Source organism: Hyalella azteca, unplaced genomic scaffold, assembly GCF_000764305.2.
Source record: "Hyalella azteca isolate HAZT.00-mixed unplaced genomic scaffold, Hazt_2.0.2 contig2927, whole genome shotgun sequence".
In the NCBI taxonomy this organism is placed as follows: Eukaryota; Metazoa; Arthropoda; class Malacostraca; order Amphipoda; family Hyalellidae; genus Hyalella; species Hyalella azteca.
This window is the reverse complement of record NW_025933184.1, coordinates 169,226-185,022: the sequence shown is the minus strand read 5'-3', so window position 1 is coordinate 185,022 and position 15,797 is coordinate 169,226. Positions and strand designations below refer to the sequence as shown.

At 38.1% G+C, this 15,797-nt stretch overlaps 1 protein-coding gene across 1 annotated transcript in view; it reads right to left on the bottom strand.

Annotated features, from left to right (window-relative positions):
* Positions 1–15,797, bottom strand: part of LOC108677430 — a 63,879-nt gene that overhangs the window by 12,464 nt on the left and 35,618 nt on the right. Inside the window, exons 2-10 of the mRNA XM_047885734.1 lie at positions 6,964–8,796; positions 5,937–6,529; positions 4,731–4,851; positions 3,482–3,615; positions 3,098–3,239; positions 2,502–2,673; positions 1,924–2,000; positions 1,498–1,728; positions 484–656 (exon numbers count right to left, since the gene is read on the bottom strand). Of these exons, the coding sequence (XP_047741690.1) occupies positions 484–656; positions 1,498–1,728; positions 1,924–2,000; positions 2,502–2,673; positions 3,098–3,239; positions 3,482–3,615; positions 4,731–4,851; positions 5,937–6,529; positions 6,964–8,784 (3,464 nt within the window). The 5' untranslated portion in view covers positions 8,785–8,796. The remainder of the gene's footprint in view (positions 1–483; positions 657–1,497; positions 1,729–1,923; positions 2,001–2,501; positions 2,674–3,097; positions 3,240–3,481; positions 3,616–4,730; positions 4,852–5,936; positions 6,530–6,963; positions 8,797–15,797) is intronic.

Below are 15,797 nucleotides of genomic sequence, written 5' to 3'. Positions count from 1 at the left end.
CCATGCAGCTGCACGCCACCACAACATATGCTGCGTAGCAATTACATTGTATCAAGTAGCATTGGAATCAATAGAATAGAATCGAGTAACATTAGTATCAATAGACTATAGTATAGTTTCAAGCAGCATTGGTAGCAATAGTATCTGGTCAGCAGTTAAAGAATCAACAGTGAAATAAAAATACATAGTTTCAACAATACCCAAAGTCACATTTCTCACCCTTTCTTAACTATGGAGATAGACGTATCTTCACTATGATGAAGCACATATCTCATTTGTGTGTATGCACGTACAAGAACCTTATCTGTACAAAGACCTATGGATATATACGCCTATACAGGTTGTGTATATCCTCGCTATGGTCTCACCTGTGTAGAGGCACGTGTCTCACCTGTGTAGAGGCACGTGTCTCACCTGTGTAGAGGCACGTGTCTCACCTGTGTAGAGGCACGTATCTCACCTGTGTAGAGGCACGTGTCTCACCTGTGTAGAGGCACGTATCGTTCCTTCCTCGTGTGCTTGGACGCAGAAGGCAGCTTCAGAAGCAGGCCCATGTCTACGAGCTCCTGGCCGTGCTGGCAGCGAGTCTTCAGCTCGTGCAGGCTGAAGTAGCACGTCTTGTTCTTGATGGACTCGAGTGACAGCTTACCGAATTCCTAGAACAGTTGAACAATCATTCAGAATTATTCGTTTAAATTTGTTGTCGCTTTTCAAGTTGAAGATCATCTTCAACAAGTTGTAGCATCTTACGACGGCTGACAACAAATGGAAATACCGTCAGTTATAGCGTCTTGGGTAAATTTTACACTTCAGATTTGCATCCATTTATTCTACGCACTGCTCTATAAGAGCAGAGAAAAGTGACTGCGATCATGAAGAGTCAAGCAAATGCAGGTAAATACAAAAATTTATTAGTTTGTCGGAAAGTTTTGATGAAAATACTGTACGTATGCATGAATACGTCTCGCCTCTGAATTGATTCGATTTCAACTCATTCCTGCTAACAAAGGACAGTCATCCATGAGAAAATATTGGGCATTCCATGCTTAGTATAAAAATTTCCTTTGAAATCGCATTCAATTCTTCGATGTGTATTAGATAACTGTAATGTAGATTACACTCCTAACACACAAGTTTTTCTCTTCATCATTATCTAAATATAAACTTTAGGGGTCCCAAAACTTTCGTTTGCGCTCCCAAATTATAGTCCCCTAGAAGAGCTTGATGTATTTTGGATGATTATAATCGCAATAATCGAGAGGGCTGTGATCATTTGGGAAGTGAAAGATTTTTATTTATCAGGCCTGGAAAAGCTAATATTTTTGTCAGGCTCCTCATATTCACCTGGAAGAGCTTGATGTATTTATCAGGCCTTGAAGAGCTAATATATTTGTCAGGCTAATTATATTCACCTTGAAGAGCTTGATGTGTTTATATGTGTAGAGCTAATAGAAAGACTTGAAGAGCTAATATATTTGCCAGGCTAATAATATTCACCTGGAAGAGCTTGATGTATTTATCAGGCAAGACATGGTAGCACATGGGTTCGCCACGTCGTAGCAGGTTGACCCTCGTCAGGTGCTTCAGTAGTCCGCTGTACAAGTCCGTGAGCCGTGAGGGCAAGCGGCCGCTGAGGTCCTCGAACTGCAGTGCCAGAGCCACGCTCATGATGTGGCACTCTGCCAGACTGCCGTACTTGTCCCTCTCGCCCAGCACTACTTGACTTAGCTGGAAACAAATAGATTATTCTGATGGTGAACACGGATTTTGTGTTCAGGTCGAAGGTGCACACCAAGAACGAGTCTTGCTAGGGAACAAAAAAGGATCAGTAAGCTCAATCGAACATTGGATAATATGATAACAATTTAGTTCCTGTAAAAGAAGTCTATGGAAAGTAATGAAAAGTAATGAAGAGCTACGCACCTTATTCGAGAAGTCAGGTTTGCCCATAACAGAGCAGTACCGAGCGATGTGCTCCTTACAGCTGTCCATAGACATGCCTGAAAAAGCATATAACAAGAATGAAGAGAAAAAATGTTTTTTTTTTTAAACACGTTAACTAATGAAAGATGGTTAGGCAAGTGGACATAATGTAAAAAATAACCAATTACGAATATGAACAACGTTAAATCAACATGAGTAGGCGAGTAACGATGGAAATTATCGCATCATTTTTGCCCTCGGTCGTAACAAAAACTTTGAGTAAAATAAGGGACGTACAGCTTATACATGGGATCAGAAGTTGCACAGCATATAAAAAATTGCCACAAATCAATAATCCACTTATAAAGCATTGTGATCCACTTATAAAACGTCCACTTATAAAATATCGTACATGTAAAACACTATCATTCTTTATTATTTTATACAAAGAGACTATTTTTAGGCAATAATATTATTTTATATTATCTTTACCTATGAAAATATGTACGAATGTGTTATCTTACTCACCGAAAAAGTACATACACATAAAATAATACAAAAAATACAACAAATAGTACCGGTGACGCGGTAGACCCGGTTAAGCGCCGCCGTTGGGGGAGCGACGGTTGAGTCGACGCGGGTGGTTATGAGCACCGTACACCCGGGCAGTAGCCGCCCCTCCGTCAGGTCAAGCAGGTCACCCACCTCACCTTCGTTAAGCTCGTCCCAGCCCACCAGCAGGAATAAAACCTGAAGTGAAATTGACGCATTAAGTTTGAAAAAAGTGACTGCGACATCGAGGAAAAAAACGTCAGCAGGAATAACACTTCAAGGGACATTGCATAACACAGATCAAAAACATTTATTGCTATTCCGCCGAAAAAAATGAAAGATCAAAGATGACATAAAAATAGGAGTAAGCGTTTTTAATAGTCATGATTAGTGAAGAAAAATAGAATTTAGTGTTACGATATGACGGTTGCAGTTAATGAAAAGGCTAATTCTACAATTGAACCCGCATCCTAGTGAGCAGTTCGGTATGATTATTTTTCAACATGCAGCAACAGGTTAAATGAACAGACAAGCCAGTTCCAAAGCAAAATAATTTCAGTGGTTTCCTACCTTGTCGTCAATTTTATGGCGGTAAAATCAAAAGAATCTCAATAACTTTTACCTTGTCATCGATTTTATGGAGGTAGTTCCATAAGGTGGTCATAGCTTCCTTGCTGAGAATGTGCTTAGGGAGAACTTCTTTACACAAGTGCTGGAATATTGAACCTCCTTTGAAGTCTCTCAGCGTCACTACGATAACAACGCTGCAAAAAAATAATGAAAGTGGTTAACTTCTCTTGAACTGGTTACTTGTTCTGAGAATGGTAAATTAATCTTGAAATGTTAACCTCTTCTGGAAATGCTTCCACATTCCCGTAATGATCTCTTGTTGTTGTTCTTGAAAAGGTTACCCGTCGTTGAAATGGTTTCTTATTTTTGAAATGTCTCTCTGTACCTATAATGGTCTCTTGTTCTTTTAATGGTTACCTATTGGGTAATTGGTTACCTGTAGCAGTGGAGGTGGTAGTCCTGCGGTGCAGTTGCCCAGTGGTATGCCAGGCTGAAGGGCAGGGCGCTCCTAGCGTAGCTGCAGCGGTGGCTCTCCACCAGCACGCGGCCTGGTCGGCTCTCTATTCCACCCTGGAAAACGTTCCAAAATTTCAGAACTTATTCCCAAGGATTAAAAAGGCATTATTGTATTTTAGATTCATATTGTATTTTAGATTTATATTGTAGTTTAGATTTAGTTTTATATTATTCGTACTGTATCAATTTGAAATTATTGCTGAGAATACAGTTATTTGAAAAAGTATTTGAATTTATGGTAAATAATTGATTTTAATCATTCGTCAACTGGAAGTTCAGGGCCAAATGAAAGTAAGTAATAATAAACTACTGTACCTAATAAAATACAAATAAACTTCATGGAATCTAAGCTATCAAAATACGGGTAAAATGAAAAAAAATTCGCACCCAGTAGAAAAATACCCTAAAATATCTGAACAGCGGAGAAAATTTCAAATTAACACCCTGGCTCCATGTGAGCAGCAAATACCATAACAGAGAAATTCAATCACCAATACATCAAGAGGAAAATACAAATAAGTAATTACAAATAATTACTAATATCTGTTTAAACTAATGAAATTTTTGATGATTAAATTTTTCAGGTAAATGAATAATAAAATGTTGAAATTTACTGATCAAATTGAAAAAATTGTCAATGTAACATAAAAAAGACATTCAGTATTATAGATAATTGAATTTTTCTGATAATTGAATAATAAAATGCTGAAATTGACTAATCAAATGGAAAAAAATTATTAATGGAACATGAAAAAGACATTCAGAATTAGTGATAATTAAATTTTTCAGGTAATTGAATAATAAAATGTTGAAATTTACTGATCAAATTGAAAAAATTGTTAATAGAATATGAAAAAGAAATTTAGTATTATAGAAAATTGAATTTTTCAGGTAATTGAATAATAAAATGTTAAAATTGTCTGATCAAATGGATAAAATTGTTAATGGAACATGAAAAGGACATCCAGTATTATAGATAATTGAATTTATCAGGTAATTGAATAATGAAATGTTTAAATTGACTTATAAAATGGAAAAAATTGTTAACGGAACATGAGGTATGCAGTTAATGGAACAAAGATATTTAGTAACTACTGAAGACACGGGCCCAGTGAGTGCAGCAAGGGGGACAAGGGGGCGAGACGGCGAGGGGGGCGCTGTCCCCTAACCTTCTGCGTGAGGTTCCTAAGGATGGCGTGGCCGGGGATAGAGACGCCCCCGCCTTTGGGGAGAGGCGCCCCTGGTGACGGCAGGGGCGTGACGTTGCAGGAGAACTTGCTTACGCATAAGCTGCAGAAACATTTCATACGTATACATTGACTCGTACGTAAATAAATAAAATGTTGCTTATATATTGCCTCATATATCTACCTATAGTATAAAACGTAACGTATATATTGCCTCGTATATCTACCTATATAAAACGTTGCGTATATATTGCCTCATATATCTACCTATATAAAACGTTACGTATATATTGCCTCATATATCTACCTATATAAAACGTTACGTATATATTGCCAAAACATAGAATGAGGATCACAATAAAGTTTTCCACATGGTCTTCTTGAACAACAATCAAGCTCCGAATGTATTTCTCGAACTCTTTATGTTCTTGGCAGAAAAATTAAGTGAAATACAACTCGCTCATTGACTGAGGAGTGAAGTCCAAGATAAAATATCAGGCAAGTCAGTTAACTTAACTGAGAAATAACTTGAGCTAAAACTTTCCCTGTTTAGTTTACAGTAATTAGAGACAAAATAACTGTCACATAACATATTCTTCATGTCAAGTCCGAAATGAGTGATCTAGTCACCCAACGTAATCGTTAAATGAGATGTCCAAACTCAATTCCAAACCCTTAACATTTTCTCAACGGTCAGACGTCAATTGGTCAAAATTTGTTATTATCAAACCATTTTTCACTATTATTATGATGATCACAGTGATGATGGTATTAAAAGGACACCGTATCATATTCATGTAAGTACAAGACTACAAGTCACTCACTGGAACTTGAATTCAATCATCAGACATCAATTGGTCGAAGTATGAGATTGTCGAGTCATAATTCACAATTATTATGATGATCACATTGATGTTGTTGGCATTAACAAGACACCGTATCACATTAATAGCAGTACAAGTCACTTACTGGAACTTGGGACTAAACGGTCATACGTCAATTGGTGGAAGTATGAGATTGTCGAGTCATGATTCACTTTAATTTTGATGATCGCATTCATATTGTGCTAATTAACAGGACACAGTCTCATATTCATAAGAGTACAACCCAGTGAAAATTTACAGACGCGGCAGCTTCTGATTTAGATTCCCAGAAGCTGGGGCGAATTTTGTTAGGGAAGTCACTTACTGGAACTTGGGACACCAGGGCAGCTTGAGAGGGGTGTTGGTGAGACTCTTGTACTGCGTGCGGAGGAAAGCCGCAACTCTAGCCACAAGTGCGCCACCCATGTCGGCCGTGCCACGCATGGACGCTACACGCAGGGACGATATGTAGTGATGAGGGGCGATGATGTTCCCAGAGGCAGTAGGGGACGTCGGGGTTGAAGGTATCGTGAAGGAGTCTGAAGGAGTAGTGGGAGTAAAGGAATGGTGGAAAAAAGGTGAGCTTGGACTGGTAGGAGTACCGGGTATACTTGAAGGAATTGTGATGAAAGGTGGTGGGGTACGTCGCTTGTTCGGGGTGCCAGAGACGTTCGGGATGACCAAGTACGGAGGAGCGATCCGAGACAAACACGGAGACGTGTTTGATGACGATACCAGAGACACGTCGGATCCGGGGTCGAGGGACTGACGAGGGCACGTCGGGTCCGGTCGAGACCTGACGAGGGCAGGAGAGCTCCCCAAGAAGAGAGGGTCACTGGTCCTCTTAGGGGACGAGGTAGGGGCTGGGGTGGAAGTGAGGAAACTTGGTGCAGAACTGGAGTCGGAGCCTATAACTTCCTAAGTGAGGAAATTACCACAGGAAATTAATAAAATAAATAATCGGGTTGCCATGCGGCAAGATTTAAGTGGTTGATTTCGGTACGGGTATGAGAATATAAGCATTGTAATTATGCAATTTCAAGATTTTGAATGCATTGGAGACTAGTCTACTGTCATCGCAATGCTGTTAATTATGTGATCAAGATACTACGGCGGAATATGGCAATGCAATTGCGAATAAAATGCATACGTACGAAGATGCCAATATTTAACTACAAACAAATTTAATCATCTCATTCACGCATCATCGCATAACGATTAAAGACATGAGATTTATTCGCTGTCCATTACTTAAATAAACAAATGATGTTATGGTGTCATCACAACAGATAAATCGCCTGAGCAAGAACACATATATTAGCTAAAACACTTACGCAATGAACGGAACAAACCTGAGGGAAGTGAACCTTTGCCTCGCGCTTCGGTAAAGTTCCGCACTCGCTTCTCGTGTCTTTCAGAGCCGATTTTCGTGCCTCTTTAGAGTCCCGTTTTGATTTTAGTCGTTCAATGCTGGCAGTTTGGCTCTCATTTTCGTCGCGAGTCTTACTAGCGCTTTCGGATACTTTTTCATCATGTGAACCTTTCTCGGCAGCGGCCTCAGAACTGTCAGTTAAAACTTCTTTTCCTTCGGTCATAACTTCTTGAACAACAGTTATCCGATCAAGGTTAGTGTTTTCTGTCATGGTTGACGAAGCCGTCATTTCTTCCTCAGGCTCATCGCATATCAAGTCGGTGACGACTTCGTTATCGCTGTCCATGACATGATTCTGGACTTGGCCGTACTTAATTTCGCTTAAACAACTGTCTGAACGGCGACGAGGGGTTGGTAAAATATCTGAAGACTCGTCGGTAGATGTATTTTCTGTATTTTTTTGGTGTATTTCATCGGCGACTGAAGATGAACCCTTGACTAGGTTCGTCTTTTGGTCACAAGAACAATCCTCGTCTGCTCCACAGCTCTTACATTTTCCAGATCCATTTGAAGTTTCCGAGGTGCTCGCATCAGTATCAGTACTCGCATCGGTACTCTGTACGCCATCAATTTTCCTATCTTCCTTTTCTCGATCAGAAGTGTCAGATGTTTGATCTTTCGATTCAGAAAATTCATCCATATTGGCGAGAGGAACAGAGACAGTACCAGCCGTGTTCATGGTGGCCTCCTCATCAAGTCTCAATTGCAAGTGGGACAATCTTTTATTCGAGTCAGAAGACCTAGAGTTCATCACATTTTTAGATTCAACGAACTCAGACGTTATACTACCATCGCAGTCCGTTTGCCCGCCAGGCATTTCGTTACGCTCAGCAGAATCGTTGGATTTTTGCCGATCATCCGCAGAAGACGGGGATGATGACGTGAGAGAGCACGACGACGACGCCGTGGTTACGTAACTGGATTCCCCCTGAGGAATGGGCGGCGGTGAGCACTGTGGGGGCATCATTACAGGGGAAGAACAATGAAAAACATCTCCGCTCGATAAAAATGGAACCGAGAGTTTATCATTTGATGTATTTGAATGGTCCAAAATGTTGTCGGAAGATTTAATGCTTGATTCAGACGTGTGAAAGGATCTAATTGAAGAGCATTTCGAAGACCTGTCCTCGCAAACGGCGTTGCTCTTTTCAGATCGAGGGGAGGCTTTTGTGGAACATGGTAACGAAATGGAAGGATTTTTTCCATTGAAGTTATGAATTTTCACGTCTTCTGATCCCAAAGATCGTCTCATCAGCACCTCACCGCAAGGCTTCAGTGACTGTCGATGTCTCTCCAAACTCTTATTGCCATTTAGCTTGACGACGGCCGGTGCCGAGAGAATAACCTTAGGAAATCTTTTAGCTTTTCGTGGATGTTCAGAAAGTTTCTGGTCGCACTCGGGGTCGGATTTAGTATCGAGACTTCCATACCCACAAGAAAGAGACGCAATGTCGTCCAATGTATCGATACTAAAGTCGCCGGGCCCGATGTCTTCCAGAAGATGACTTAGAGATCTCGTTTCGTCGAGGCCGAATTTCTCACAATCTCCCAAAAGTGACGATGCACAAGACGAAGATCCGCTCTCGTCTATATACCGGATCAGGTCCCCAACAGGTGCGTTGTCGTTTGGTGGAGGCGCCACGGCGATCTCAATAACATTTCTCGGTGACTTTTTGACGATGAAATCAACGAGTTCACTTATGCCGCTGCTGCTGTCCTCAACGATCGGCTCAACGGACATCTTCACTGCAACCTGCACGAAAATAAATAGATCAGTTCTTGTGAAATCATCAACAAAACCTATTCTCTATAAAATCAAATGTGGAATTCATAAAATCACCGACCCTGAATTCAAGGACAAAGAAAATGGCTGGCCTGAAAATTCGACGCTAAATTCAGAGCAACTGTCGAAAAAAGCATCATGCATGCAGCAACGATCACATAAACGCCAATTTTTTTTACTTTACTCTAAATAGCTCAACAAAAACTTGAAAGAAGGCACAGAATCAATTGAATCAATTTGCAACATCAGACATAGCCAACACAAATTACAGCCAATCTTGACAACACAGAAGGCAAAAATCGCCATTAAGGTAGAGATGCGTTGAAGTGAGTTGCTTGAAAAAGAATCAATTTAATCAATTTGCAACATCAGACATAGCCAACACAAATTACAGCCAATCTTGACAACACAGAAGGCAAAAATCGCCATTAAGGTAGAGATGCGATGAACTGAGTTGCTTGAAAAGAATCAATTGAATCTCCAGCCGTCAAGGCGTTTTTCCTCCAGCAAAGGCAGGTGCGGTCAAACGACTTTTCAACGAAGCGACCACCTTCCATGCCGCCCATAACGCGTCATTGCATCGCCCGCAGAAAAACAAGGACGACCAGTTAACTGCAGCTCAGCGAGGCAGCAGCTCAGACTTAGCTCTTAAGAAGAGCTTAAAACTTTACGCAAAGCTTGGATCTCAAATTATAATTGACCTCTAACTCATCCGTTACGGTGCTTATGTGCGTTGACTTAACTCGAAGACACGTAAGTTCAACTAAATACTTAGTGATACAATTTTCCTAATTTTAATTCTTCGTTATTAATAATGAAATTTACTGATATTATTAATATTAACTTATAATAAGCTATGAATATTAAGGTTCTCAGGTGCAAGCAAAATCAGGAAGATATTTAGCGCGCAAAGCAGTTGTGTTTTAATGAATCCAGCAATTTGTGGCAATTATAATTATTTTCTGTGAAGCATACGAATTGATGTAACTAAATTTAAAAACGAGGAAAATAAATTAAACACGTCAAATATATTCTTGTGAGAAATAGATTCTTATGTGAAATAGATTTTTCAATACCTTGAAAAAAAACTTCGATGTTTAACTTAATAACATCACGAAATTTGCAGTTTATTGGATATAAAAGAACCAGGAAACAGGAATATGATACACGCATCTCAAAACGAAGCCGGCATGAAATGAATTGATAAAATTTTCATATTCGATAAAGGAAGTTCGTAGAAATCAGGCTTTATCAGATGGTGCGATAATCTTTGGAAGTTACGTGTTGTTCGCACGCGACATTTGGCTGAACTTTGGCCTCCAGAGCCACAGACATACAAGACGTCGGACGCGAAATTGATGTTGGATGCGAAATTATGACACTGCAGTGAAATGACGTCGCTGTCACCATGCAGTCACATGCTGGTGCGAGGTCACATCAGCGATTATAAGTCATTTATAAGCAGGGAAAGCCATGCATGCATGAGCTAGCAGAGCACAATGAGAGCTTCAGCGCAGCTGGCTTCGTGCTAATTTGCGTATGAAGCTCAGCAATCTGAAGTTCAACTACAAATGGCTAGCTTGATAGCGGAAAAACAATACCTAGTACATTAAATTTTATTCACTGCATGATACTGAATTCTTCTCTAAATGTTAATGCCCAGAAGTCAGAACTATTCAACACTATTAATTTTTCAGTCTGTAGTATCTTAAATGTATTTCCTAGATTAAATCAACAAATTAGCTATATAGCACGAATTTTGTGGCGAAATAACGCGAATTAAAATGATGATGCATTTCATAATTGGAACCTTTCAGTGCATTTTTTTAATTCGCGCCTTACGTTCAACACTCAACCAGCTCAATGTTTTGCATTAGCGCTTGAAAATGCATTAGATCTACTTTATTTAACTCTAAGATGCTTTGTTGGCAGCAAACAAGTAAAAACATGAAAAATCTCTGTAAATGATAAGTGAAAAATTCATCATCAGATAATACGAAACTCTTTATTAAATACTTGACTCAAAATGTGAACATGAAAATTATAATTATTCTTCACGAGGCCGAGACTTCGAACAACGAAACTAGATTACAAGGGCAAAACAAGAATATAATTTCTTTTAGGCAAAACAGTTGAGAGGGCGATGACCGAAAGCCCTTACGCTCGAGTAAGGCAACTTAGACAGCAATGACTCGGCGTTTTCGATTGAACTTCGCGGCGCCACACCAGCTCGGTTTCTGAACACAGAGTGACGAGAAAACCAACAATCGTTGTTTTTTAAGGGAAAGCGGAGGCCGGGTAAGAAACTCACAACCAAGGTAATGAACACCGAGTAATGGAGAAGGTCCCTCGAGATCGTATCTGTTGACCATGAAATGAACGCCACTCCAAAAAGATGCCTTTCAGGATTCTTACTTTTTCATGAATAATTTATTTTCTACAAGCCTAAGCCTAAACTTTATTTAAGGGCGTGAATTAATATAGTTTACCAACACGTCGCCAATTTATCATAAATTAATGAGCAAACCATCGTCATATTATTCTACACGAGTTTCGTTACATAAATAGGAACTTCATAAACCTCATCTTTATTTCTGACGTTACGAACGTGCCGACCCATCCATCTCGTAGCGTTTGCGTATGGATAGTCTTAAGCCGTACGTTAAGCTAAAAACCTTGCAAAAACAGAAAAATTTAAATATGTGGATCACTTTACATGCAATATGAAACAGCGCTAAACTCAATCAAACACTTACATCACATTGCAAAAAATCAATCTTATGGATACAGGAGCAGGTTCACGTTGCAACCTTTGAGCATATAATTTTAGTAAAATTATTAAACAATTCCATTACTGAACATGCTTACCTTGGCCTACTATCAAAAGGTTTATTTTACCTTTTTTACCTTTTATACATTTATATAGTCATTACCTATTCTTAAAATATATAAAAGAACAAGCATGTGAAATATATTAAAAAAACATGCATGGTTTTGTGCACTTGCGCTACACAGAAGCAAGGCTCACACATACAACTAAATTCTGTGGCCTATTTGGTCAAATTCAGGGTAAGAAAAAACCTAGTGTTTAAAAGTTATTACAGCGTTTAGATGAGATAAGCGATAGCTCTACTTGGGAGAGACACTCTTAAAAAAAAATAAACATCAGGGCAAGTGACGAGAGTTCTCGGACACACACAAGATAGCATCTCAGGACCGCGGCATGAATTGCCCACTAAATGCGGGCTATAAGACTCATATTTATGCATGCATAGCAGTAGATATTCATGGGCAATAGGGCATAGATCATAACACGGATTGTCAATGTGGCAATTCATAGTAAGATATCATGAACTTATTAAAATACTATGAATCCTAACTACGATGAAACATGGCAGAGTTAGGAGATATGATACGTTCGAGAGCTGACGCGCTGTAACAGAACGCTCAGTCGAATTCACAGAAAATGAAAATGGGAATAGCTTAAAGTTGAATTCTGTCAGAAATGCTCCACATGAAAAAATCAATAAATATCCTCATTTCCGAATGAGGATATTTATATCCTCATCTCCGAATTTAATATTTGCTAAATATTGTATTTGAGTAGTAATTTTTTAAGTCAATGTTTGCTAATTCGAAGGGAGTATTCACCAGTCCCTTGCGCAGTTAGGTCAGTCAATTTATCAATTCAGTCAATTTATCAATTTTCAGTCAATTTATCAATTGACTGAAATTAATAGCCGAAATTTTTTTCACTTAGAATACGTATCAGTTAATAAGCTGGAAATCTGACAGTCCAGTATAAATGTACTCCAACGATAATAACAACGTTTAATGGCTATAATTTACGAACAATTCGCTGGCTCAAAGTATAACTAAACGGGCTCAAAGGTTCAAAATGAAAACTTACCCTACAAATAAAATCAGATTTCGATTACTTCTTACTTATCACCAGATTGAAGTTTTTTTCAAGGTCAAACGTCATAAAACAAAGAGTGTTCTCAGAATTTCGACACTCAAATCAATAACTCTATTACGAGGCCCTACATTCCCAAGTGTTTTGATTGCACGAACAATGAGAGCATCATATTTTCCCATATACAAGAGAATACAACTTACAACTTCCTTCAAGATTTCATTATACACATTTCCATCAAAATTTGAACATTTTCGCAAATAAAATTCAAATCTAAGCATTGTGAATCGCAAAGAATATGCTGGAACCAACCAAGGAAATTCAGAAGCAAATTCATCAAGATAGAGAGGCATGCAGGCGATGCATTCAGCTCACCGAATTGGGATTTACGTGAAGCAATTACTGCCTTACAAGCACTGGTAAAGTGGCTTCGCTTGTGTAAGCGATGCTAATAAGGAGACCTCCAGCCAACAGATGTCCGATCCTATGCCCTCGTTGTGACAAGAAGAACGCATTCATGAAGGAGTACAAGGAGATAAACAAATATAGATATAATATTCAATTTAGTATAGATATAATATTCAATAGTATAGTAAATGAATAAGCGGTGACTGTACTAAGAAGATGTGGTTTTAATTTGCCGTGTATGTTACACGAAATTCAATCAATATTAACAAAATCATTAAAGAAATGAGTGTCTATTGTCCAAGCATTCCTATAAAAAGTAATTTAAAAAATAATGTTTTATTTTTAGATTATAAATCAAAAACTTTCGAACGCCGGTCCGTTATCTGATTTCTGACAGTACCGAGATTTTTGACAGCACTTTAATGTCCTGAAATTTATTTTATCAAGGTCTTCAAGCCAACGAAAAATATGTATGAAGAAGAAAAAAGCAACCATGCACCAAGTTCGAAAATAAATACAGCAAAGCGCGATAACGATAGTGCAGTTTCAACATGAAAAATCATTGATTTTTCGTTATTGTATCAATGAGTGAAGTTGGTAAAAAATAACAGTATATATTTCCTATGTTTTACTACAAGGAAAGATTGTATAGGCAGCGTCGTCACCAAGTGTCTCATTACTGCATGACGAGGTCAAGGTAAAATATAGAGGCCAGCGCGGAGCCCATGATAGCGTGCGCGCTGACAGTAGTCAGAAAATAGTATAGAAGAAAATAGTATAGAAGAAAATAGTATAGAAGAAAATAGTACAGACGAAAATAGTACAGACGAAAATAGTATAGAAGAAAATAGTACCTATAGAAGAAAATAGTACAGACGAAAATAGTATAGAAGAAAATTCACAAGGAATTTAAAAGCAAAGAAAACGCCAAGAATACATGAAAAATCATTGATTTTTCGTTATTGTATCAATGAGTGAAGTTGGTAAAAAATATCAGTATATATTTCCTATGTTTTACTACAAGGAAAGAGTGTAGAGGCAGCGTCGTCACCAAGTGTCTTATTACTGCATGACGAGGTCAAGGTAAAATATAGAGGCCAGCGCGGAGCCCATGATAGCGTGCGATGGCAGTAGTCGGAAAATAGTATAGAAGAAAATATTATAGACGAGCAAAATTATTAAAATTATAGATTTTGAAGCTGACGCAGGTAATGCAGGCAAGAACCCAAATCGTTCTGCAGGAGCATAATAAATTCGCAGTGCATGCGATTTATAGTGCTCCTATAATATTTATAGTGTTTTTATTTCAAATACTAATATATATATTGCGCCTATACGTAGTGATTTATAGTGCTCCTCTAGTGCATGCACAAGATCGCGCAAGAAATGAAGTCCGCGCATACCTTTGCAGTATAAAAATGTATGCAATGTATACAGTAGTTTAAGTTTTATTCATCAATTGTTATACAATTCTCAAACAGAGAACTTGCTGTAAGGACCACAAAGAACCATCTTTCAGAACATCACCAAGCGTTCAATGTTCATGAACAGATTGACGTACAACATAAATTAGCATGGGAGCAGAGATATTATATTTCTCCATTACGCAATAAAGGTATTTTCCTTTTGAATTTAAATATTTGCGGCAAATGACAACTTTCTATTTTGGTTAGTTTGGATTCTACTGAAAATGCCAAGTATTACAATAATTTAATATTCAAACAGGTTGATAGAAAATTAAGTATACCTACCAATAGGAATTGTTTGATTATAATAAGATGCTCAACCGAAGACAGCATCTTATAATAATAGAGACTAAAATTCACAAATAAAATACAAATCAGGGCGAGCATCTAAAATACAAATCTTTAGCATTGTGTTCTGTGCCATAATTCAATCAGATTTCAATGTGAACGGAACTTGTCATTAATTTGGGCTCACTGCAGTCCAAGACGATATAGCTGCATCTGGAATAATGAAGCTTCGATCTCCTACGAATAGAAGTATTGTTATTATTGAGCCCCATAGTCAAGAATCTGTAAATATTTCGCAAAAAAACTTTCACTGAAAGCTGTAATTGTCATAAAAATTTCAGAAAAAGACGGTTGTATTGTCTCAGTCTTTCTGCGAACACGTGTAACAAGTTTACTAAGAAGTTGAAAAGGTATATGCTTACTGAACAGTGCCCGAAAGGTGGAATTTTGATAGTAAATTGGATTGAAATAAAACATGAACTCAAATACCAGTAAATATAGCAAATAAATTTCTAAACTCCATCTGATTTTCAAAGTCCACCCAATTATATCAGTAATTGGGTGGACTTCAGGCATACATTATAATTGAAAAGAATCGCGTCGACGATTGCTTTTAAGCGATGCAAGCATCCTACCTGAATATAACAACTCAAAAGCTATTGATTTGCCAAACAAATCTTTTCAATTTGGAATTTAAAAGCAAAGAAAACGCCAAGAAAATTCACCATATCGATATTGAAAACGTTTCGGAGTCCAGCTCCATCATCAGTTCGACTAAATTAAAAATGAATAAAATCACTTTAAAAGTCAAAATTCAAAGACAGACATAAAACCTAAACAGGACCTAACATTATATCGAAATAAACAGGACTAGTTATGAACAACTTAGTCCT